Raw genomic sequence first — 26,498 nt, 5'->3', positions numbered from 1 at the left:
CTATGATAATCTGCCTAGATGGCAAAGCAGGTTGAAGTGTATGTGTGTGGCGGGGAGGGGAAGGCTGTTAAAAAAAAAGAAGGAGTAGGGAAGTTCTTGTGCATAGATAGAAACTTCCTGGGGAGCCAGCTTGAGTCTGAGATTGCCACAGGAGAGCCTTGGCTGGTGGCTGTGTGACCCATAAGGGTTCTTCAAGGGGGTTGTGCACCTTCCCCTGAAACAGGAGATAAAGTGGGAAGCTGGCGAACGGGACCTAGCATGGGCACTGTGCGGTCAGTTCTCGTGGTTCTGTTGTGTTTGGACTCTGCCCTCATGCTGTGGAAGAACGCAGAGCCTGAAGAGACGCTGAGCGAGTGTTTGCTATCTCCAACCCTATCCTTGTAAATGGTCAGGCTGCCTCCTGCAGCCTCCTCCTATACTAGACCTGCATCGCTAAGAAGACCAGACCCTCCCCGGGGCTGACTGTTGGTCTCATTACAAGCTGCTGGGTCCGTCCTGGGTGTGCAGATGAATCCGCACCCTGAGATGAGAAATCTGAGCAGGGTGTCATTTCGGCCATCGATGTACGATGTCTTATTAAAGCCAAGCTTATCGGGTAAGCCGTTTTCTCTAGACCTGGGTATCACTCATCTTACTGCCGCAGTTTGGAAGTGATGATGGCTCTCTGGCCCTTGCTGGAGATGTCAGTCAAAGGACACACATTGGTTTACTTCTGGCTATACCTTCCATAACTCTAGTCTCTACAGGTCTGCTCCTTTTGCACATAGATAGAAACTTCCTGGGGATCCAGCTTAAGTCTGAGCCTCCCACAGAGGCCTGGGGCTGAGCTGGGCACTGATATGGTCTGAGACATTGAAATCTCACCAAGAGACAACTAGATGTTCAGGGGAGCCCTAGATGCTTGGAGCCGATCTTCCATATCACCTACAGGCTAACAACCTCTTAACCAACACTTGATTTTTAGACTAGAGGCGTCCAAATTCCAAGTTCTTATAGCCCTAGTATCTTAAATTTTAATTTCACTTTATTTCTTTACCGTGTGTGCATACACATATACATTGTGCATGCATGCCGTGGCATATGTGTGGAGGTCAAAGAACACTTTACCTGCTGTGTTATTCTGTTGGCCTTTTCTCTCTTCCGCCTCCTCTTCCATTTCCTCTTCCTCCCCCTCTTCCTCTCCCTCTTCCTTCTTCCTCTTCCTCCTCCTCTTCTAGACAGAGGAATTACTGGCTAAAATTTCTCAAGCTTGTGATTCTCCTGCCTCAACCTCCTAATTAGGATCACAAGGATGTGCTGCCACGCCCCATCCCAAAGCCTATTGATAGCTGCACTTTGATGCTAGGTAGACATTTCAGAATCACATGGCCCATGCTCCAAGTGAACCTTGGGTTGTTGCCATCTTCAGATCCCCTCAGGTCAACAAATGACAACCCAAGCCTTCTAGCTTCTCAGACCAAAAGTTTAATTTCTTTTTTTCTTGAGGCAGAGTCTTGCTGTGTAGCACGATGGCACTGGCCGGCTTGGAGTCTACACTTTGTAGATCAAGTTGGCCTCACAATTACCCTGATTCTCTGCCACAGCCCCGCAATACTAGAATTACAAATGTGTGCCACCACACCTATTTGATTTGATTTTCTTTGCTTTTGTATCTAATTTTACTTTTTGATGCGTGATTTTGCTATGAAGCTCAGGCAGGCTCAGAACTCAACTATATAGCTCAGGGTGGCCTCAGATCCAAGACCCTCCTCTACCTCTATCTCCCAAGATTACAGGTGTATGCCATTATGGCTAATTAATTTTTGTTTAATAGTTGTACCAGAGAATCGAATCTGGGGCATGTTAGGCAAGTGCTCTACCACTGAGCTACACTCCTAACCCTAAATAAATCCTGACTTCTTTCTAGCTTTCAGGCTCACATCTTCTCCATCATCTATATCTATGGATCACCAACATAGATACCAGATATGACGACTCTCTGCCATCATCTCCCTCTGGGACAGCTACTATTTGTCTCTCTGGGTTATTGTTTCAGTCTCTTAACTGATCCCCTCCTTGTTAAAAAGACAGGCTCTTCCTATGGAGTCCAGGCTGGCCTTGGACTCACTATTATCTGAGGGTAACCCTGAATTCCTGGTTCTCTTGTCCCTACCTTCCAAATGCTAGGACTAAAGGTGTGCACTACTGCACTGGGTGTGGTTTTATTTACTAAGGATCTGTCTACCTTTATTAGTTCATTAGTTCACATGGAGGTCTTTCCTTGACTACCACATGGAGGTCTATCCTTGACCACCACATGGAGGTCTATCCTTGACCACCACCTGGAGGTCTATCCTTGACCACCACCTGGAGGTCTATCCTTGACCACTACCTGGAGGTCTATCCTTGACCACCACCTGGAGGTCTATCTTTGACCACCACCTGGAGGTCTTTCCTTGACTACCACCTGGAGGTCTATCCTTGACTACCACCTGGAGGTCTATCCTTGACCACCACCTGGAGGTCTATCCTTGACCACCACCTGGAGGTCTATCCTTGACCACCACCTGGAGGTCTATCCTTGACCACCACCTGGAGGTCTATCCTTGACTACCACCTGGAGGTCTATCCTTGACTACCACCTGGAGGTCTATCCTTGACTACCACCTGGAGGTCTATCCTTGACCACCACCTGGAGGTTTTTCCTTGACTACCACATGGAGGTCTATCCTTGACCACCACCTGGAGGTCTATCCTTGACTACCACCTGGAGGTCTATCCTTGACTACCACCTGGAGGTCTATCCTTGACCACCACCTGGAGGTCTATCCTTGCCATTGCACAGTTGAGCTAACTGAGTGGAGAGCTTCATTTGCAGCAAGCCCCAGGGTTAGTGAATAGAAGGGCTGCTCTTTGGCTTCAAGCCCTGCCTGGAACCATGTGTGTGTAGGGACAGCAGAAGCCTGCACTCCGGCCCATTACCTACGCTGCTCTGTGCCCCCACACCCTCCATCGCCATAGCTCTCATCCATTGTCTTATTCCTTCTGGACTCAACTTGGGATAATCAGACTTTTCCGTAGCCTTCCCTCCTAACCTCTGTCTACTTCTTATTGCAGCAGGCCCTTAAGACTATACGCATCTCCCCTTAGTTGACAAGAAAGGCGCCCAAGACTGACTTGAGACTCAAAGCCGGTTAGGACAGTCCCAGAAATCTGTGGAACACTGAGAGCGACTTGAAGTCCTTTCTTTTCCCAATCCTTCTTGCATCAGTGGCCATGCCTGATGCAGAAAGTCTCTTCCAGTCCATACCTGGGTGCTTTCTGTGTTGGCCTCCATGTTTTCATGAGAAGCGCTACAAATTCCCATGCTGCACCTTGAGTTCTCAGGGAAGGGGGAGGGGGAGAGGGGCTGCTCCTTCCTAGCCCACCTGACAAAACCAGTTGATCTCCTTCAACGATATCCCCTTTCAGGACTGTGCCAATCAGAAAAGGAAGCCTACCAGTTAATTATGGATTTTATGGAACCGGGACAGATGGTAAGGAAACTCTCTGAGATTCTTTGGGAACCAAAGAGCACAGGAGGAAAATCCGAAGGCCAATGCTTCCCTTAGCCCTAGCTCCAAAGCCTCCTGAATGTCAGCTTCTCAGTGGCTCTTGATCTGGGGATATCTTGGAGGCCAGGCCACTAGACAGGGTGTAAGTAACCATCCTGTCAAAGGATCTTCCTTGTAGATTCTTGACCCTACTATCCCCAGCAGGCTACAAAGGCTCAAGGTAGCAGTGATGTGTAACACTGTCTGGTGGAGTTGGGAGTGGGCAGAGTGTGGGGGTGCAGGTCTCAGGTCCTGCCCTGAGACTGGCTTTGTCTTCTGTCCCAGTCTCAAATAGACAAGCTCAGTTTTCTGAATGCTGTGGTAACGTTAAGCAGCGTTGTGCGTGACCAGGCCAATGGTAACATGAATAACTACTATCCTAAAACCCTTCTGGCCAAGAAAATTGAGGTGAGAACAAACATATCTTTATCCTAGACCTGGGGCTGGTATCCCTCTTTGATGGAAATTCTCATTTTTCCTGGTCTTTCTAGACATTCATCCTGGAAGAACCCACTGAGCTCTTGGATAGCAGCGTGCGTCAGCAAGCCATGCTCTGCATCGTGGCCCTGAGGTTCCTCCCCAAGGGACCCTCTCCTACCTCTGGGGCACTGACCCTGAGAACATGTGGGTTGGGAGGACAGGCAAAATCTGGGAACTTGACTGGAGGAGAAAGGTGGCAGAGTCTATGGTTGCCAATTCATGTGCCTGCATCCTGGGATCAGGGTGACCCTTTGGAAATCTGTTAGGAAATCTAGTGTAGGACGCCTCCCTGATCAATGTTCTCTCCCACTCTGACAAGAAGTCACAGGGAAGTGGCCCACAGCTTTCTGTACCTCAGAGAGTAGCTGAGAAGTTCCCCCAGAGGGTTTGAAAATATCCCTCAGCCTCACAGAGGATGCCCTAAGTCCCTTCCTTGTTCATCACCACTTCTCCCCCAAGTCAGGTGAAGCCGCCTTTCCAGTTATGCCAGAAGCTAGAGCTGGTCAACGTTAGCATCACCAGCACGTTCTCCCTGCCTCTCATCATGCCCAGTCTAGACCGAAAGGAGAGCGCTAGTCTCTACCTCCAGGTAACCCCCATGTGTGTCTTACTGAGGATCTCCATGGGGATGGCTTTGTAGTGGGGACCACCTCCTGCTCCCTTGGCTTTCTGGCCTTCCTCCTGCTCTGACTCCTCCCTCAGGAGCCCAAGTCCCTCTGTCCTCCGTCCAGCTTACTGTCATCCTGGGCTTCCCCGGGAATGGTTACACCCCTACCTTTTCTCTCTGAAGCTCACATGCCATCTATAATCTTAGTCTGCCAACAAAACTCACAGACATTGTCAAATCATTGTTGAAGGGACTGCCAATTTTTCCCAGGAATATTTGGTTTTAAAGTTGGGACTGGGAGGGGCTAGAGAGATGGCTTCGCAGTTAGGAGCACTGACCGTTCTTCTAGAGGTCCTGAATCCAATTCCCAGCAACCACTTGGTGGCTGACAACCATCTGCAATGGGATTTGCTGCCCTCTGCTGGTGTGTCTGAAGACAGTGACAGTGTACTCACATATATAAGAGATTGATAGAGAAATAGATAGATAGATAGATAGATAGATAGATAGATGTTTAACAAGTTTTAAAAGCTGATAGTACCACTCTCTACTGCTGAGGATCCTGTGGAGGGGATGAAGAGAGGGTTGTCAGGAAGCTAAGTCAGCAGGTGGCTGTCATCCTAGTGCACAGCCCATGTCTCCTCACTTCCAGACAATCCAGGCTTTGGATGACATGCTCCAAGCTCTTGTGATGGAAGACATGAGCCCCAACATGGTCATACTGCAAAGCTTTGTGGAGGTAGGTGGCTGCAGAAACCAGAAGCCCACACTGTTTCCTGTACTCTGTGCTAGGTAGGCAGGACGGGGATATGTCAGGAGTCAGTGAGGATGCGGTCCCGTGTCTCCCCCAAGGTGTTCTTAGGATGTTGTTTGGGAGCCACAGTGATTAGTACCCTTTTCCGTCTAGACCTCGGGTATGCTGCAATGTTAGCAGTGATTATATTTATGTCCTTAAATCTTCCTAGTGTATTGTCGCATGGTGTCACTGCTCTACGATCTGATCAGTGTTTGCCCCTTACTGATAAGTAAAGTACTCCTTTACTTTTTGAATATAGGAGACTCAAAGCATTACAAACCACTTTTTTTTCTTTAGTTGATTTAAAATATCCTTGGTTTTGACAAATTTTCACTTCCTGAGAACAAGTTTGAATTTGGAATATAGCTTAGAGACCCTTGAAAATAACATTCATGAGCAAAATGGTTATTGCCTGGGGTACGATATTCTGCATAAAATAACGTATGACTACAAATAAAGAGATAAGAGTGTCCAGGTAGGTATCTTGCAACCAGAGGAGACATTTATTCTTATGCAAGAGAGTGACACAGTGCTTTGGAATGTACTGGTGTCTTCGTTGAGAGACATTTCCATGCTTTATAAACACCTCATTGTGAGTGCAATAACAAACCCTCTGTTATCTTCTGAGTTTCTGGGGGAAGGGAGGCACTGAGCTTGAGTCCTAGTCAGGGTGAAGTCCTCAGGATTCATTACTAGGCTTCTTGTTTTCTGAAAATAAATGGTGCCAGGCCTGGTGTGTGTGTCTATAAATACGACACTGAAATGCAGAAGCAGGAGGACTGCAATGAGTTTGAGGCCAATCTGGGGTAGATAGGGAGATTTTGTCTTAAATATATATGTGTGTGTGTGTGTGTGTGTGTGTGTGTGTGTGTGTCTGTGTGTCTGTGTGTCTGTGTGTCTATGTCTATGATGTATATGTATATATAAAACATATATATATGTGTGTGTATGTGTGTGTGTGTCTGTGTGTGTAGCTATGTCTATGACATATATGTATATATAAAACATATGTATATATGTGTGTATGTATGTATGTATGTATGCATGTATGTATAACAGAAAATAAAATAGCACCATGCAAAAGTTTTCAACCAGAGTTGGAGAAATGGCTCTGAGGTAGCTCACCACTGTCTGTAACTCTAGTTCTAGGGGATCCAGGGCACCAGGCAGGCACGTGGTGCACATAAACATGCATGCAGGCAAAATACCCATACAAACAAAATAAAATAAATAAATCTTTTTTAAAAAAAAGTTTTCAAACTTTCATAGAAAATGGATTGTTTTTATTTTTATTATTTATTTCAAAATAGCTCTCTGCACTTTGTTTCTCTCTCTCTTTCAATTGGAAACAGTTCCTTTTCTCATACAATAGATCCTGATTATAGTTTTTCCTGCCTCTCCTCCTCTCAGCTCCTTCCCCTCTCCTCTCTCCTCAGGATCCACACTCTTTCTGTCTCTCTTTAGAAAAGAACAGGCTTCTAAGAGATAACAACCAAACCTGACAAAAGAAAACATAATAAGATGAAGAAAAAATTTTCATATCAAAGTTGGATACGGCGACCCAACAGGAAGAAAGGAGTTCCAAGAGCAGGCAAGAGAGTCAAAGATTCGCTGGCTTGCATAGTCAGAAGTCCCATAGAATAGTAAGCTAAATAGCTTATATTTTATAATCAGAAGACTGGCGCAGCCCCATGCAGGCCCCATGCATGCCGCCTCGGTCTCCATGAGCTCACACGTACGTTCCTTAGTTGATCTAAGTGGCCTTGTTCTCCTGGTGTCCTCCACTTCCTCTGGCTCTTACAGTCTTTCTGCCTCCTCTTCTGTGGGATATCCTGAGCTACGAGGAGAGGGATTTGATGGAGACATCCCACTTAGACTCTCTCTCTGCATAATGTCTGGCTGTGTCTCTGCATCTATTCCCATCTGCTACCAAGGAAGCCTGTCTGGTGATGGCTGGGTAAGGAAGGCACTGGTCTATGAGTACAGCAGGATATCATTAGGAATCTTTTTATTAATTCTTTTTGTGTTGTTGTTTTTAGACCAGCCATGTGTGGTTTTATCCTAGGTCTTTGGTGCTTGGTTATCCAGTTTTGGGTATGGGTTCTTTCTCATGGAGTGGGCCTTAAGGTAAATCAAACACTGACCGGCTACTCCAACACTTTCTGTGCCACCCTTGCCCTAGCATAATTTTCAGGCAAGACAGGATGTAGGTCAAAGGTTTTATGGCTGGGTTGGTATCCATGTTTCTCTTTCATGAGTCTGCAGAGTGCCTTCCCGTGCCAAAGAGAGTGGACCATAGGGTGAAGTCTCTGTGTAGGCCTCAGCTCACGTTCTTCCTGCTCAGTGAGTTATATGGGTGCTGTCTTCAGCACTGGGGCCCTACCATCGGTTTGTGGAGAGCTACCCTTTGTCTTAGCATCAGCCTGAGTTGTTTGGAGATTTCAGTAAGACCATCCCCCCTTGGCCAACAACTCAACTGAATGCAATCTAGACCCACCACTGGAAGCCTTGCCTGGCTATAAAAGATGGCCGGTTGAGACTCTGTAACCCCAGTGCTGGGAGTCCTCATTAGGATCACTTTCATAGATTCCAGGAATTTTTTTACTGTATTAGATTTCCATATCTCCCAAAAATTCCAGCAGTCTCTCTCCATACCCTCTCCCTCCACCCCATCTCTCCCACACTTGATTCTTCCTTCTCTCATCCTTGCCTGATCCTAGCTCCACCCAGAAAATCTATTCTATAGATTTATAGATGGGTGGCAGTGGTGCACACCTTTAACCCCAGCGTTTGGGAGGCCGAGCAGGAAGATCTCTGAGTTTGATGCCAACCTGGTCTACCAAGCAAATTCCAGGACAGCCAAGGGGAAAGAAATCCTGTCGTGGAAAAAAAATCTATTCTCTTTCCCCTTCCCAGGGGATCTAAGAGTCCCATCCCCCGGATCCCTCCTCTTTACCTAACCTCTGTGGGTCTATGGATTGTAGCTTGGTTATCATTTATTTAACAGCTAATATCTACTGATAAGTGAATTCACACCATATTTGTCTTTCTGAGTTTGGTTTACCTCACTCAGGATGATTTTTTTCTACTTCCATCTATTTGCCTGTGAATTTCGTGATGTCATTTTTGTTAGCAGCTGAGCAATGCTTCATTGTGTAGGTGTACCACATTTTGTTTATCCATTCTTCAGTTGAGGGACATCTACATTGTTTCTAGTTTCTGGCTATTAGGAATAACGCTACACTGAACATAGCTGAGTGAGTGTCCTTGTGGTAGAATGGAGCCATCTTTTGGGTATATGCCCAAGAGTAATATAGCTGGATCTTGAGGTATATTGATTTCCAATATTCTGAGGATCTGCCATATTGATTCCCATAGTGGTTGTACAAGTTTGCATTCCCATCAGCAATGAAAGAGTGCTGCCCTTGCTCCACATCCCCACCACTTCTGTTATTGATCTTAGCCATTTTGATAGGTATAAGATAAAATCTCAAAGTAGTTTTAATTTGCATTTCCCTGATGGCTAAGGATGTTGAATAGTTCTTTGAATGTTTCTCATCCACTTTGAGATTGTTCTATTGAGAATTCCATTTAGATCTGTACTATATTTTTAAAATCATTTATTTATTTTATATATGTGAGTATACTATAGCTGTCTTCAGAAACACCAGAAGAGGGCATTGGATCCCATTACTCAGAGCCTCTGGAAGAGCAGACAGTGCTCTTAACCGCTGAGCCATCTCTCCAGCCCTGTACTGTATTGGATTATTTGGGTTTTTTTTTTTTTTTTGATATCTGGTTTCTTGAGTTCTTTATATATTTTGGATATTAGTCCTCTATCAAATATAGAGTTAGTAAAAATCTTTTTCCATCCTATAGGCTGCCACTTTGTCTGACTGTGTCCTTTGCCTTACAGAGGCTTTTTGGTTTCATGAGGTCCCATTTTTCAGTTGTTGATCTTAGCGCCTGAGCTGGTGTCATCTGCTCAGGAGGCTGTCTTCTCTCTCAGTGTGTTCAAGGTTATTCCCCACGTTCTCTTCTTTTAGGTTTGGTGTATCTGCCTTTATGTTGCCAGCTTTGATCCACTTGGACATGAGTTTTTTGCAGGGTGATAGATATGATGCATTCCAGCAACTGGATATGCTGACATCCAGTTTAGCCAGCACCATTTGTTTAAAATGCTGTTCAATTTTTTTCCCAGTGTGTGTTTCAGGGTTGTTCAAAAAAAAAAAAAAATCAGACCTCCATAGGTGTGTTGGTCTTCAATTTGATTCAGTTGAAGAACAGGTCTGTTTTTATGCCAATACCATACACTTTTACTTTTTTTATTACTCTAGCTCTGTAGTACAATTGAAATCAGGGACCATGATACCTCTAGCAGTTCTTTTATTATACAGGATTGTTTTAACCAACCTGTTTTCTTTTTTCTTCCATACAAAGTTAAGAATTATCCTTTCAATGTCTGTATAAATTTGTGTCACGATTTTGATGGAGATTGGGTTGCAAGTTGCTTTTGGTAGGATGACCAGAAAACACGTTATTTTATATGCAACAAAATTTGGATTATATTTACCACTTTGTTTAAAAATTTTTTTTCTATAAACTTATGGTAACATAATGTGACATAATTTATTTTAATTTGACTTTGAACAGTAGAATAATACTAAAGATCTTTAGGGTAAACTCTACATAAAAAACATATATAAAGAATTAATAATACCTCTGCCAGACACCATAGGCTTTCAAACAAAAACCAAGTGCTGGTGGGAGTTACCTTCCTTCAAGCAACTGGTCAAGGGGACTGTCATAGACCCCTCACAATACAGGCTACCCAGCAGAACCTGATGGAAAGATAAGAAAAACACTGCATCCTTGAGTCACTGCACATGGAAATAAAGCTCAGGTGTGAACTACCCAGGATTTTACACATAGGTGGGCTCTCTCTCTCTCTCTCTCTCTCTCTCTCTCTCTCTCTCTCTCTCTCTCTCTGCATTTCCTGTGAGAAGAGACTCAAAGGGGAACAGATTGAGTGAATTAGGACTTCCCTTCCAAGTTCGCAGCATGGGTGCCGGGTATAGCTTCCTCCTGTTCCTTCTGATTGTCAGCTGTAGACACCGGCCAAGCTCGGAAGGGAGAACTGTTCTGCTGCCATGCTGATGATCCTCTCTGTCCCTTCTGCAGATCATCTTACCTTGGTTAATGCTGTCAGACAAAGTGCAAGAGCAGATCCGAGCCCTGGGCACTATTTCCCGATTGCTGAGGTTTATTTGCAATTTCTCTGAACTGTCAGTGAGTATTTGGAGATCGGCCCAAGACTGACCCAGCATGCCTTGCTTCTCTGGAGAGGGGCACTTACTGAGCCAGGGTTCTGCAGGGGTAGCTGGAGGGCATGTAGTCAGAATATGTGCCACTTTTCTGCATCAGAGTTTATTTCTGTCCCCGACAACCAAGAAGCTTGATTCGCTCTTGGGTTTGTCCTGAGCCTAATAGGCTTTGATGAGCCTGCTTGGGGTCCTATACAGCTAGATAGAGACTCAGTGCCCTCAAGTTAATGTGTTTCAGGGCTCTGGCAGTCCTTTTCCTTACATGTTGACCAGGGAAGCTTTTCTTGGCCCCGGACAGTGTGGGGTAGAAGGGACGGGGTAAATAGAGACAGTGGTGGAAGGAAGAAGTTTGGGGTGGGGATCTCAACAGGGAGGGGCTCCTTCAGGATGAGAAGAGGCAACCATTTCTCCTTCCTGTCAGCACATGGCATCCTTCACCATAACTGGGAAACTGATGGGCACCTTCAGCATCTTCTGCCTGAATCCCAGCCAAGACATCTGCACAGGCGCCTTAGAGGCCCTGCACTACCTGTTCATCATCCTCGTGCTTCAGAGAAGTAAGAGAACTGCACTCGGGGGCCGCTCGCAGATGGTTGCACAGGATCAGTGGGCGTAGCCATTGTTCCAGACATACCCCCAAAGGCCGCTCCCTCTAGCAGGGGCATCCGAGAGATGGCATGATGCACCATGACACAGTGAGACCAGGAGATCAATTGATGGCAGCAATAACCTTCACTTGGATAAATGCCAGCCCCATATCTGATACTGTGTCCTTTTCAATGACATTCTTGGCAAGGGCAGCTAGTTTGCTGTCACTTATGGGATCCTCTTGGGTTCTCAGTATTTCCCAGCTGCCCCATCCCAACCATATGCATAGAACCAGGGAAGCTTCCTTGCAGAACAAATGTGGAGGCTTTTCCCCCCTCCTATCTAGCCCTTCTGTTTCAGATAGTCATGATCACAAAGGGACCAGGGAATTTGTAAACTCCCCACAAAAGCAATTTCAGAGACCCTGGCTTCTTAAGATTCAGCGGAGGTACAGTGGAGGATCACGGGAATGACGCAGTCCATATTTGGAACGGGGGCCAGCTTGGCTCCCAACCCACATCCTCCCTTCACCTCCCTACAGTGTTAGGGAAGTCCCTCTGTGCTTCCAGGGCTATGCCTTTTCTGTCTTCATGGCCCTCAGAAGCTTGGAGGAGAGATGGGAGCATGGGTTCATTTCCCGCCGTGAAGGCCTAGCCCCTTACTTGCTGCTTTTGGATTGGAGGTGTCAGACCGAAGACGGAGGCCATCCTGAAGGACTTACAAAAGCAGTTCCGTGGAAACTTGATGGCCAACATGCAGAGTCTCACACTGGTAACCCAGATACCCACATGCATGGGATGTCCGGGGTGAGGGTGGGAGGGGAGTGGGGGAGAGAGAAGGCTGGGGAGTAGATTATAGAAGTAATCCCTACAAAGAGAAGCATTTGCAAAGTCCAAGTTCTCAGAGACAAGCAGCTGAAAGTGTGAGGCACATCCTCTCCTAGTGACACTTGAGTGGTATGAACTTGGAGGTCACTAAGAGAGTTTTAGAAAGATATGCTGATGTCCCCCAAGCTCAGTCAATCCAGATCACCTCAGCCAGCTACATAGAAAACATCCTCCGTTCCTCCCTCTCTTCCTCTCCACATCCAACTCCACCTGTCTGCCTCTGCCATCTGTCTGGGTCTTCAGTCTGTCCACCCTGCTACAGCCCTGTATCAGTTACTGTAATTGAGTTCCCTCTCACCTCTTGCCCACAGCAGCCTTTTACTAAATGCTCCATTTCTCACCACCTCTCTGTCACCTGGGAAAATGTTTCTAAAATACAAACTCTCAATGTTCCCTTCAGACTGAGTGCAAACTCTCTTCTCCTTACTCTGCAGGCTGGACCTTCTCAGTGGGTCCAGAGAGGCCCTTGTGGTCTGGTCCCTCCCTTACCTGTCCTGCCTTGTCCTTCCTCAGTCTTCCTCGCAGGACACTCTAGTCACACTGAGGTCCTGTGCACCGCCACCTTTGCATATTCTACCTTATTGCTACAACTTGCTCCGCAGTCTCCTCAGGACTGGACTCCAGGAAGCCTTTTTCAGTCTTTCCAGCTGGTTTCAGTGCCCCGTCAGAGCCATTATTAACTTTTCCCTCCACACTAATCAGGATGATGGCGAGGACCCAGAGGGCAAAGCCATCGAGCGTCTTCCTCACATTCCTCCCTAGCTCCCAACCATGAAGCCACGCACAGCGTTGGTACCAATACTGATTGATCGCAGCGAGCTTCCCATTTGCAGGTTCCTGAGTCAGGCATGTCTGCCTTTCAGTGCTCTGGAATTCTGTAAAGTCACTAGGCATGGAGCATGTTTCCAATTCATGTTTAGAAAGACAAGGCCTTGGCCAGCCATCTCGGGGTCACAGTGTCTGGACGATCGCTCCCTCTTGGGGACATCGGAGTCGATGGCACCCTGGAGAAGCTCTCACACTGTAGATGCTTCCCCCGCTGTCTCCTAACTGGACCAGGCCTGATGGGTCTCTGCGGACAGTTGCCAGATGCTCTGGGGCAGTCCTCGAGTGGGATGCTGGCATGGAGAGTTTCTTTCTTCTCTCAGATCTTTAGGAAATACCTGACCCCTGAAGAGAGAGCTGATGTGCTTTTGGTGGCCATCGAGTCCATGATCAAAGGCAGCACAAATGATGTCTTTGCAGCCTCCAAGATGTTAAAGATTATCCTGAGGTACTCTGTTACAGAAGTTTCCAAGGTAGGATTTTAGGGGACTCCCTGCTTCAATGTCTTTCTGTTCTGTTTTGGGGGAATCTGGTTTTATTTTCTATCAACTTGAGCTTGAGGAAACCCAAATCCTTTAACCCCAAAGAGAAAAGCCTACTTAGTGAGTTGTTTTCAAAATAGTGCAAAAGCTATTTTGTTAAGAAGAATGAAAGTTCACACACACACACACACACACACACACACACACACACACGCTTAATGTTAAGCAATGAGGAAAGTATGGCCCAAAGAGGCCATAAGCCTTGGAGATTGAAGTTTTTGGACTTTTCCTCCGCCCCAGCCCCACCCCACCCCACCCCAGACAGGGTTTCTCTGTAGCCCTGGCTGTCCTGGAACTCACTCTGTAAAACAGTCTGGCCTTGAACTCAGAAATCCTCCTGCCTCTGCCTCCGAAGTGCTGGGATTAAAGGTGTGCACCTCCACTGCCTGGCTTGTTTCTGGACTTCTTGCATGACAGGTAATGCTCTGGCTCAGTAGTTCTCAGCCTTCCTAATGCTGTGGCCTTTAATACAGCTCCTCATGTTTTGGTGATCCCCTCCCCCAGCCAGAATATTATTTCTGTTTCTACCTCATAACTATGATTTTGTTACTATTAAAAATGGTAATGTAAATATCTGATATGCAGAATATCTGATACGTGACCCCCATGGAAGGGCCATTCAACCGCCAAAGGGGTCGTGACCCACAGAGAGCAACTCCGCTCTAACCAATGCAGATAGATGTGTTAACGCAGATGCTGTCACAGATAAAATGATTTGTCTTGTTTTCTAAGTGAGAACACAAAACACAGGGAAGACGAAAGTCTTCCTCCAAGTCACACAGGTAGCAAGCTTTGAAGTGACATTCAAATTCCAGTGGTACGGCAATCCCAAGTCCACACCATTCTACATGAAGCAGACTCTACCATAGCCTGTAAACAGGAGGACACACACACACACACACACACACTCACACACATGCACCACTTCCAGTTCTAATACTGCTAAATTCCTTCTCCACGATGCTCTTTTGAGGCAATGGTCGTATATATGCCCCTGTCTTCCACTTCCCAAGTCATTTTTCCTTTCTTCTTCCTGCCATGCTTTCCAGACATGGCATGGCCCCCACGGCTGTGTTCTGTCTGCTCCTCTGAAAGTCTGGAGCTACAGGTCCATTGGGGTCAGCTGGCCAGAGCGGAGTGCTGCAGACAGAGGTGGACTTGGACCTGACACTAGGTTACTATATTGTTTGTAGCCGCATGCTTCAGTGACCTGTGACTCCTGCTCTGCTGGAGTTGCAGTCGAGAAAAAGCCCCCATCCCGCTCTTTCAGGTGCCAGAAATCATCAAGTTAATTTACTATCACATAGACAGAGTCACTGAGAAAACTGCCCAGAATACCATAAAGAAGGTCTTCCAATTGCTGGTCCAAGCCCACACGGATGAGGTCATCCTGACGCTGTTTAAAATAAAGGACCAGTCACAAAGGTGAGGCACCCCGTCAGCTACAAACTTACACAACACTAGTTGTCCTTTAAATAGCTTATTTTATGTGTGCACGTGCATGTTCATGTATGTCTGCATGTGCGCTCTCATGCGTGCGTGCGTGCGTGTGTGTGTGTGTGGGGGGGGGCTAGAGACAATGGTGTGTATCTTCCTTAACCACACTTCACCACCTTACTTTGCTGAGACAGGGTTTCTCACTGAACCTGGAGCTCACCAGTTCAGTGTGATGAGTTTGTCACCAGGCTCCTGGGACCTGGCTCTCTGCTTCCCCAGTCCCGGGGTTACAGATGTGAGCTGCTGTATGCAACTTTATGTGTGGGTGCTGGGGCTCCGAATGCATCTCCCCAGTCCCTAGCTTATTCTTACAATGTATTCAAATATTTAATATTTTCTTATTTATTCAGAGAAGAGTGAGTCTAACAGCTGTCTGCTTTACCACAGAAAACCTTGGAAGCATGGAAAATTTAGAAAAAATGAAGCAAAAAAAAAAGTATTAAATTTTGGCCAATAGCACCTTCTGCTATCATATGGGTATAAATTATAATTTGTCTATCTACTGAAAGCAGGTAGAAAAACTATATATATATATATATATATATATGTATACTATGTTATATAACATATATGTATTATATATAAAATGTTATATACAATATATGTTTATTATATATAATATATATGCATAGTTAAGCCCATATTGTATTTACCAATTTGTATATTTTTCATTTAATGTTTTATTATAGAATTTTCTCAGTTGAAACCTTTAATAGGCAAAATTTTATGGCTTCTTGGTCTTATATTGTATGGTTATACTATATTATAATTTTAATTCTCTTTTTTAAATAAAAAGTTAATACACATACAGCACGCTCACCATCTTAACACATAGTTATATGAATTCTCCAGCTATACAGTCACAGTACTCATCAGCAGCCATGAGGGCAAGCCCATGACTACCTTCCCCAGTTCCCTCGTGTTTCTTAGGGCCAGCTCCTTTCTGGCCCCTCAGTGGCTGGCAACCACTGGTCTGTCTTCTGTCCCCATCATTTTACCTTTTCCAGAGTGTCCTGTATCTACAATCATATAATATGTGGATGGCTTCACAAGTAAAAGTACTGCTACCAAGTCTGATGACTCAAGTTCAAACCCTGGGACCCACATGGTATAAGGAAAACATTCTCACAAGTGGTCTTTAATTATTTAATTTAATTTAATTTTGTGTGTATGGGTGTTTTGTCTACATGCATGTCTAGACACCATGTGTAGGCCTGATACTAACAAAGGCCAGAAGAAGGTGTTGGATTCCCTGGAACTGGAGTTACAGATGGCTGTGAGCTGCCATGTGAGTGCTGGGAATTGAACCCTGGCATTTTGGAAGAGCAGCCAGAGTGGAACAAATGTCTTTTGACCTACACACACACACACACACACACACACACACACACACACACACTCACACACACACACACACACACACAATATATATCTATCTCTATCTCTATCTCTATCTCTATCTCTATCTCTATCTCTTTCTCTATCTCTATCTCTATCTTTATCTCTATCTCTATCTCTATATCTGAACATGATTACATTATTTGTAGAAGCTAGAGAGGGCATCAGAGCCCCTGAAACTGGACTTACAATGGCTGTGAAGCTCTCTGATGTGAGTGCTGGAACCAAGTGTGGGTACTGGTCTTCTAGATCAGTATATGCTCTAAGCCACAGAATCATCTTTCCAACCCCAAACAAAATAAAGTTTCAAGTATTTCAAATAGTATTAAGGAAAGTTCCTTTACAGTTGTAGCTTGTTAAGAGTGTTTATCACAAACGGAAATTAAATTTAGTTAAACACTTTTATTACATCTATTAAAATGATGGTGTGGCTTTTCTTTCTCATCCTGTTAACATGGTGGATTGTACCTTTTGGACTAGGACACCATTTGCTCTTCTGATCTTTTATGTTAACTAATATATCTAGAATAAGTTTCTTCTTATTTCTACATAATATACAGTTATATTTTGGGGTGTCTGTGTGTGTTCACACTGACTTAGAGTCTCATGCATGTTAGGCCAAATGGCTCACCACGAAGCTTGATCATGTTCTTTTAGCCAGTCTGAAAAGTCTTCCCTTTTTTTTTTTAAAGATTTTATTTATTTATTGCTATATGTAAGTACACTGTAGCTGCCTTCAGACACACCAGAAGAGGTTATCAGATCTCATTATGGATGGCTGTGAGCCACCATGTGGTTGCTGGGATTTGAACTCAGGACTTTGGGAAGAGCAGTCAGTGCTCTTAACCGCTGAGCCATCTCTCCAGCCCCAAGTCTTCCCTTTTAATTTATATATTTAAACCACTTACAGTTAACGTAATTGGTGGTTTATTTGCATTTATGAACGGTTTTATTATTTGTTTTCTGTTTCTCTGTTGTGTCTGTCTATAGGAACTTTTCTGTAACTTTTTGAATTACTTGAATTCTTTCATTTATTACATTTTCTTTACCTAGACATTCATTAGATCAGACTTTACTTTTAATTTATTAGGTGATTAAGAGTTTATATGGCCACACTGTAGTCTAATAATAGCTGATATCAAGAACTTTAGGAAAAGGAAGAACTAACAGTTTCTTTTGTCTTCCTTGCTTGCTGTGACGGTTGTTATCCATCTCACATTTACATATATTGAATAAACTGTTAAAGATTATTGTTTTACTTTTTAACAGTCATGTATATTTTTAAACTAAACTAAGAGGAGAAAATGACCCATTACTGTTACCCAAAGGTTTACTATTTCTATTGCTTTTTTTTTTTTTTTTTTTTTTGGCTTTTTGGATTTGTTTTTTTCGAGACAGGGTTTCTCTGTATAGCCCTGTCTGTCCTGGATCTCTCTCTGTAGACCAGGCTGGCCTCGAACTCAGAAATCTGCCTGCCTCTGCCTCCCAGAGTGCTGGTCTATTGCTTTTTATTATTGAAGTTTTTATTTTCCTATAATAAAAATTCTCCTTAGATGAAGACTTTTTATTAAACTTTTACCGAAAGCACATCTTTAGGTAATAATTTCCCTTATTTTTTTCATATGAGACTATTTCCTATTTTACCTTCATTTAAAAAATTATTTTCACTGAATATAGGATTCTGGGGTGATCTCTCTGTTTCTTTCCTACGAGGCTTCCTTTGTCTTGGGGATTATTTGAGCCTTCTTCGGTACCTGGGTCACCTGAGGTGGGGACCTGTGCTGGCTCTCACATAGACCCAGGTCCTCACCTGCTGCCTCTGTTTTAAGGATCTTTTCCCAGGTCTTCTGTTTGCCAAGCTGGGTTCATGCTGGAATTTTAAGTTCTCTTTGTTGGTACACAGTACAGTTACTAGGGTGATGAAATGGGGTTGTGGTGGGGAAAGACCTGGAAAACAACAAGGACTGTAATAGGGAGGTGCTAGCCTGTGGTTCAGGAGGTGGAGGCCCTACGCCTGCAGGTTGATTCCCAGTGCCACAGACACGAGTTAGAACAATAAAACAAACCCTCAGCAGCAAGAGCAGAGATTTCCTCCTCACCTACTTACCAAGTCGTTCATCTCTGTGCGGCAGCTGGCCGGCTTGCACCCTGCGGGTCTGCAGAGTCACCCAGACAGGAATTGGAAAGAGCACAATGAACAAAGGCCCACTCACGCCTCCTGACTCATAGGGCATTTCCCCTGCTCCGGGAGACAATTTCACCCAGAGCTTCTGTTGCCAGTGTCTGGTGCACAGTTTTGCTCTGGGGTCATGTGTAGGTCAAAGTTGGGAGATAAAAGAGAAAGAGCAGAATCTGGGGCTTTTTACTCAATAGGTTAGTTTTCCTTATTCTGGCTTTGGTCACCAATCTGCCTGCTTTTATTAAGTTTTCAGGATCTAATCCAGCTCAGGTTTTCTAAGTTAGATTGAGCTGTTTGATAGTGTTATTCAGCTGTATGCTCACTGATTTCTGACGGTATCTATGAACTGCTGAGAAAGGGGGAGGAAAGATTTTTGTGTTTTCCATTGTAATTATCAAGAAAGCAGGACTACAGTGAGCTCTCTCACTCTCGGTGGACAACAGAAACTTAAATTGCTTATTATTAATTTCTAATAAATCTTCTTATCATGGGAAGGAAGTTTCTACTTTATTCTGCTAATTAAAACAAAACAAAACAAAACAAAAAAAACTCGAATCAACTTTAAATTTCACCAAAATATCCAATGATACATCTATACAGATCTTTTTTTTTTAAAGCAACTTTTTTGTTTGTTTGTTTTTTGAGTCAGGGTTTCTCTGTGTAGTCCGCCTGCCTCTGCCTCCCAAGTGCTGGGATTACAGGCATGCGCCACCACGCCCGGCTTAAAGCAACTTTTTAAAAAAGATTTATTTATTTATGTTAATGTATATCACATACATTCTGGTTATTACTCTCTTCAGAGACACCAGAAGAGGGCATCGGATCCCATGACATGGTGGTGAGCCACCATGTGGTTGCTGGGAATTGAACTCAGGACCTCTGGAATAGCAGTCAGTGCTCTTAGCCACTGAGCCATCTCCCTAGCCCCATATATAGATCTTAAACAACTTCTGTCTGATAGCTTATTTCTCTGCTGTTGAAATGAGCCAGTCCAGGCCAGATGAGAGTATATTAAAGGCTGATGTGTTTACTGGGAAGCTGTCCTTGGTAAGTTTAATGATCTCAGGAATTGAGGCCAGAGGAGTCACTATGGGGAGAGGTTGGAGAGAGAAAGAGAGAAGAGGAGGAGGAGGAGAAAAGAGATCAAAATGTCTGGATTATATAGGGAGGAGCCTCTGTGAGAAGGGCAGCTCAGCCCCTGATCTGGAAAGTTCAGGGTTGGGGGCAGGGTGTGCCAGGTAGGGACTGAGGAATGCTGGGAGAACCTGGAGGCTAGGTCTGCTTTGCTATGTAAAAGATGCTCCTCCGTCCCTCATCCCAGGGTCTTAAACTGAACATAGTCTTCAAATGTTAGACATTTTGATCAATTTTCTCTCTTTGAATAACAATTGGGGAACATGATCTTCAACACCCTCCCCCCACTGCCTTTTGGATTAAAACTTTTGATGTGTATGAACTAGTAAGCTCTGGTTATTAATTTTGTTGTAGGTTGAATGGATATTTGAAAAAAATTGTTTTCTACTGCCTTCAAAATTATTATACAAGTCTGGTTAAAAACGTGTTAGCAAATCCTCTGCACATGAATGTACTTATATTTATTTGATCTGATAAGTTCTTAATATTGTATTGCCAGGTTTCATCCAGTTTGTTAGAACCGGGTATCAGTCCCTTAGATTGTTTTATAATATTTTATCATGCACCCGTTCCACACTTGCTCACTCTTTTGTGCTTGGAGTTGTTGCTATTTTAGGGTTTCTGCCCACATTCTCATGCTGACACCGAGTTTAGATACATCACTTTATTTGGATGCCATCATCTTTTCGTATCCTACACTTTCCTTGTGAAGGAGGCTTTCTTCTCCCTGGAAGTCTGTCCTGAGTCCTCTAGTAAGAGTCTGTCCATTTGTAAGCCGTCCATTTGCTCATGCGTGAACTCTTTCTTAGGTTAGCATTTTGCTGTTGTTCAACCTGGATGGCCTGACCTCTTGTCTGTCCCTCTATTGTCACCGTTAGGAAGTCGCTGTCGGTCTGACTGCCCGCCATCTGTACCTGGCTCCTCTCCTTCTCCTCTCCTCCTCCTCCTCCTCCTCCTCCTCCTCCTCCTCCTCCTCCTCCTCCTCCTCCTCCTCCTCCTCCTTCTTCTTCTTTGATTTGGTTTTTTCTGAGGCAGGGTTTCTCTGTATAGCCCTGGCTGTCCTGGAACTCACTCTGTACACCAGGCTGGCCTTGAACTCAGAAATCCGCCTGCCTTTGCCTCCCAGAGGATTACAGGCATGCACCACCACCACCTGGCTTGTACCTGGCTCTACTTTGCGTTTGTCCCTAGGGTACATGCTGTGCCATGTGGGCAGCAGCGAAAGTCTCCTTTTTGAAAAAAATATGTTTATTTAGTATGTGTGTGAGTTTGTGCGTTTGTTTAGTGAGCATGTCTTTTAGTGTGTATGAGTCACCTGTAACTGTTGGTGGTTTCTGACTCTACAGAGGGGCATACAAATCCTGGGAAATCCTGGCTTCCTTTCCGAAAGGCTACCAAGTGATCATGGAGTATCTTCTGCAGAGGATAATTTCACCCCAGGCCCCCAAGGACCAGGAGGCTGACCATGAAACAGAGCTGTCGACGTTGATTGTATGGCCCGACTGGGAGCTGGGAAGGAAACACACTGGGATTTCTGACAGACTCGTTCCGGTTCTGTGAACCAGTACCATTTAGGGCCCATGTTTCGTTGGGCATTCTAATAGCAGAGTCTCAGGGCTGGGTTAGAAAGAGGGTTTCTAGCCAATTGACTCGCTTAGGACAGAAGAAACAGATTTTGGTATTGGAGGTGGGGCCACAGTTGTTGTACGCAAATACCCCGGGGCCTGCCTGACTGCTGAGGGCCCCTGAGAGGCTGAAGCGGAGCTGTAGTTACCAGAACACACAGTCTGCCTTGTGCTCCGTCTTCACTGGACAGGCGGTAGGGACTAGGGCAGGAACTATGAGTGACGGTAAAGGTGGCCTGCTCTTTGTCATTCCAGGCCACCAGGGCTATTCACGAGCTGCTGCTGGTACCGAATCAGCAGTTCGAGGTGCAGACCTTTTTCGCCTCCCTGTTCGTGGCACTGCTTTTCCAAATCTCTTCCCTGGTGACTAAAGGGAGCATCGTGGCCCAGAATGCGCCGACTGAGACGGAATTCGGGGACGCCGTGAGGTACCTTGGGCCCCAGGGCCAGTGCGCTAAGGATTATTAACTTGGTCTTTCACACCCTTCACACTTATTACACACACCGACTCAATAAGCCGTCCTAGAATTCCTTGGAAAGACTTTAAAGTGGTACCACCGGTGGGTGGATGTGTTTTCTGTACTAAAGCACTTCCTGTGTTGACTGGGACACCCTCATAACCCTTGTCTGATTCAACTGTGAAACGTTTTTGGTCTGTAAGCGGTCCCACGGTCAGGTTCATTAGTCACAGGATGGGGAAGGGGAAGTCACATGGGTTAGGAGAGCATGGCTGGCAGTGACTCCCTGCCTCCTGCTGTGTCCCCAGTTCTTCTATAGAGGCATTGAAGACCTTACTGCGCAACTCGGGGTACATAGACCACTTGTCTTATATTCAGACACTTGGGGGCTGGGAACTGCTCGTCAGCCCTGAAAGACATTATGAAGGAGTCAGTCTCTTGGCCAGGTGAGCTGTGTCCCAGTCCCTGGGTGGAGAACCTTCTGGGCTTTGGTCCTCTCCTGTGGCCCCAGTCTTACTTTGAACATTCTGTCGTTATCTCAGATCTCTGGTTGTCAAGAACTGCTGGCACAATCGCCCTGTCTTCAGCTTCTTCATCAGGACCCTCCAGAGCCCAGGGTGTACCAATTACTTCACAGCCCTGGTGTTTCTGGCAGAGGTGACTGGAGAAGGGTGGGCAGAGGGCAGTGGGGACAGCTTCTCAGGAAGCAACTGTACCCCGTGGGGACTCCTCTAGAAGGCTCCCAGGGAGAGAAGTGTCCTGGTCTACTCCTGCCCATGGATGGGCCAGGGAACAGGGGTAAAAATTCTTTTGTTTTGTTTTGTTTTGTTTTTCGAGACAGGGTTTCTCTGTGTAGCCCTGGCTATCCTGGAACTCACTCTGTAGACCAGGCTGGCCTTAAACTCAGAAATCCTCCTGCCTCTGCCTCTCTAGTGCTGGGATTAAAGGCATGTACCACCACTGACCAGCAGGGGTAAGAATTCTTGATGAGGTTTCTTTGAGTCACAAGCCTTTCTCTGTCTCAATCTTAGGGCTTTGACTCTGCCCTGACTTTACGAAGCACCAATATTCTCTCTTGCTGTTACTTCAGCTTTGACTGGCCACCTTAATTTACTCTACAATTTAGTCATTGGACAGGGGAACATGTGTAGAGAATTTAGAAATATGTGTGTGTGTGTGTGTGTGTGTGTAAGGTTGAAATCATTTTCAAATATTCTGTTTGATTCTTTTCATTGCACTTTTGGATTTTAAATTTTTTTTTGATCAGTCTATAATGAAATGGGTTTCTTCGTGACAGGTGTTTAACATCAATGTTCTATAATTGCTGGCATGCTCTGTCTCTGATTTAACACAAGTACAAACAATACTGTAATAAACACCCTATGCAAAATCCTTCCTGTGTTCTAGACTATTGCCTTAACTGCTGACTATAGTATGTGGAAGTGCAAATTTCAAGTGTGGGTGGCTTCTCTGACTTTTGATTCTGATTCAGGTGGAGGCTTCCACCAGTGGGGACTGAGCAGGTTTTTTGAGATCTGCCTTGTCCTAATTTTAAATCGACTTCTTTAAAAATTCAAACTCCCTGTTTAAAAGTTATTACATTTATTTATCTATTTATTAATAGATTGATTGAGTGGATGTGGGCACAGATTTGGAAGTCAGAGAACAAGATGCAAGAGTCAGTTCTGTCCTTCTATCATGTGGGTCTCAGAGACTGAACTCAGGTGTCAATCTTGGCAGCAAGAGCCTTTATCCAGCTCACTGCTCCCTACCTACAAAAAAAAATGGATTATTTTTGATACAATAGCAATAGTACTAGGATATAAACAGTGATCTTCATTCTAAGATGCTAGTAGACACTTGATAAGGATGCCAAGGAGTCTCTTGGAGGATGCAGAGGCCTGACTAGTTGGGAGTGTGTTCATGCAGTGGTCTCAGGAGTTGGTGCTGATAAATTGATAAATACCTGGGTCCTTACCAGAGAGGCTTAGCTCAGCAGACTTGGGGTCCTCAGGAGCCTTTGTTTTCTAAAGTATTCATCTGGCTGTGTAAGCAGGTGGTCCCTGAGCTTAGCTTTGGGAGACAGCACAGGAGAGTCGCACACACAGCCAGAGGCTGATTTCCTTGTGCAGCGGTTCTGAGCCCTGGCTGCATATGAGAATCCTCTAGGGTAGTGCTTCTTGGCCTTCCTAAGGGTGCGACCCTTGAACACAGCTCCTCAAGTTGTGGTGACCCCCAACCATGGAATTACTTTGTTGCTATTTCATAGCTGCAATTTTGCTATTATAAATTATAATGTGAATAACTGACTTGCAGGATATCTGATGTGTGACACACACACATACACACACACACACATACACACACACACACACACACACACACACACACACACACACACACTGCAAAGAGGTTGTGATTCACAGGCCGAGAACTGATGCTCCAGGTATGCTAAACCCCTCACCACGTTCTCCTGATATTCAGTGCCCATTTCTTCAGAACTGCTCTAGGGTGGGCGCAGGCATTAGTTTTCCCTTAGCTCCCTGGTTTACAGCTATGATCTAGAAATAGCTGGTACTGCGGAACACTCTAGAAGTTCCCTCAAATGCTGGTGCCCAGCTGAAATGAGTAGAGACTCACATAAGTACTCGCTCAGCTGTCACTCTTGTTGGAGTTTCAGGCTGGAGTTGGGGTTTTTAAGTGCCTTCAGGGAGAGAGATGGGGAAGGCCCATTCTTAGCAACTGGAGGGGAGCTTGGCAGTTATAAAGTGGGGAATGAGTGGGTTTTAGGTGCCAGCTGAGAAAGTGTGTCCAGATGTGTAGGTGAGACTGTTGATGTGTTTACAAAAAGGTAAAGAGAGAAGGGGCTATGTCCTGCGGAGGGGTGGCGAGGTGTGGGGGAAGGACCCGTTCGAGGCATCCCTTCCCTCTATACTAGCCACACAATGGTATAGCATAGAATAGTGTATTAAGGGCATGGGAAGGGGAGTTAAGAGGGTGGTAGAGACAGAGAAAGGCAGAGAGAAGGAGAGTAGAGAAGTAGTAGTGGCCGCCCGGCGTGGGAGCGAGAAGGCAAGAGAGAGCAAGAGGGAAACAAGAAACCAAGAGGGCAAGGAGGGGGCAAGCAGCCCCTTGTGCAGTGGGTCAGGCCCACCTGACTGTTGCTAGGTAACTGTGGAGCGGAGCTTAGACAGATTGCTAACATCTGCGACACCCAGGAACATTTTACAGTCTCTTATAGCTCCTTGTTCACTGTTACCTCCATCTAGAGGCAGTCACAGGCAGAAGAATTTAAAATAGACAGGGGTGTGTGCTTTCAATCAGAGCAATTGCAAAGCTGAACCCTGGTATTTTATTCTCTCTTCATAGAGAACAAAACTCAGGCTCAGAGAATTTACAAAGTTCTGACTGGTTGGCAGTACATATGTGTGGTGGCTTGACAAGAATGGGCCACCTTGAGGTCTACATGACTTTACACACACACACACACACAGAGAGAGAGAGAGAGAGAGAGAGAGAGAGAGAGAGAGAGAGAGAGAGAGAGAGGAGAGAGAGAGAGAGAGGAGAGAGAGACAGGCACACACATGCACACATATATACACAGACATAGGCATACATGCGTGCGTACACACATACACAATTAATTATACACAGACACAGACCTGCACACACACAGGTACATAGACACAGATGCACACATGCACACACACAGGCACATAGACACAGATGCACACATGCACACACACAGGCACATAGACACAGATGCACACATGCACACACACAGGCACATAGACACAGATGCACACATGCACACACACAGGCACATAGACACAGATGCACACACACACACACACACACACAGGCATGCACAGTCCTCTGTCCTCTTGGAATCCTTTCCATGTCTTTTGCCTATTTTCCTACTAAATTATTTGCCTTCTTGTCTAAAGACTTGGGGCTTCATGAGGTCCCCTACCTTCAAGTCTATTTCAAGTTCTTCCTCCTTTATTAACTCCCATTCACGATACTTTGTAGCTGCTTTCAGTCTGTGGCACTTTGTTCCTTGCTTAGGATATTCTCCAGGCAGTTCATGGTCATGTCTTTAACGGCTCCCCAACTGAAGGCTAGGATCTGTGAGGGCCGCGAACATTCTTCTGTGTGTCTCTCTTCACTCCTCTCAAAGATGCATACAGAAGACTTGCCCCACGAGTAAATGGCAGGGTGCGAACTGTCCTTTAAGCTTTGTCAAAGGCTCTGGGAAGAATCTGGAACCAGTTGTTCCCTTGCCTACCTTTTTGTCATTCCTTGTTTCTGCTTGCCAGCTGCTCTGCTGCCCAGATGTGGCAGGTGTGGTGGATGAAGGTGCCACCAAGATTCTGGCAGATTGGTTCAACTGTGATGAGTTAGACACAGCGCATGTATTCCTGCAGATCACAGAAACCTTTGCAAAGCACAAAAACACGGTGAGAATGGAACAGGGGTAAAGGACATACCGTAGAGAAGGGATAGGTGGACCTGGAGAACTAGAGTGGCCAGTTATAGATAAGGTATGACATGCTTGGAATTAGAATATAAGTCCTCTTGAGACC

General features: G+C 45.3%; 1 protein-coding gene across 1 annotated transcript in view; it reads left to right on the top strand.

Moving 5' to 3' along the window:
* The first annotated feature begins 507 nt into the window (after positions 1-507).
* LOC127697289 (maestro heat-like repeat-containing protein family member 7) overlaps positions 508-26,498 on the top strand; it is a 30,714-nt gene continuing 4,723 nt past the window's right edge. The window contains exons 1-16 of the mRNA XM_052200322.1: positions 508-595; positions 3,451-3,515; positions 3,858-3,980; positions 4,064-4,143; positions 4,512-4,641; positions 5,312-5,398; positions 10,637-10,744; positions 11,201-11,336; positions 12,050-12,138; positions 13,403-13,552; positions 14,892-15,046; positions 21,176-21,320; positions 21,710-21,882; positions 22,221-22,358; positions 22,455-22,569; positions 26,232-26,372. Coding sequence (XP_052056282.1) covers positions 508-595; positions 3,451-3,515; positions 3,858-3,980; positions 4,064-4,143; positions 4,512-4,641; positions 5,312-5,398; positions 10,637-10,744; positions 11,201-11,336; positions 12,050-12,138; positions 13,403-13,552; positions 14,892-15,046; positions 21,176-21,320; positions 21,710-21,882; positions 22,221-22,358; positions 22,455-22,569; positions 26,232-26,372 — 1,923 coding nt within the window. The remainder of the gene's footprint in view (positions 596-3,450; positions 3,516-3,857; positions 3,981-4,063; positions 4,144-4,511; positions 4,642-5,311; positions 5,399-10,636; positions 10,745-11,200; positions 11,337-12,049; positions 12,139-13,402; positions 13,553-14,891; positions 15,047-21,175; positions 21,321-21,709; positions 21,883-22,220; positions 22,359-22,454; positions 22,570-26,231; positions 26,373-26,498) is intronic.

This window comes from Apodemus sylvaticus, chromosome 12, assembly GCF_947179515.1.
Source record: "Apodemus sylvaticus chromosome 12, mApoSyl1.1, whole genome shotgun sequence".
In the NCBI taxonomy this organism is placed as follows: Eukaryota; Metazoa; Chordata; class Mammalia; order Rodentia; family Muridae; genus Apodemus; species Apodemus sylvaticus.
This window is presented reverse-complemented; position numbering and strand designations above follow the sequence as displayed.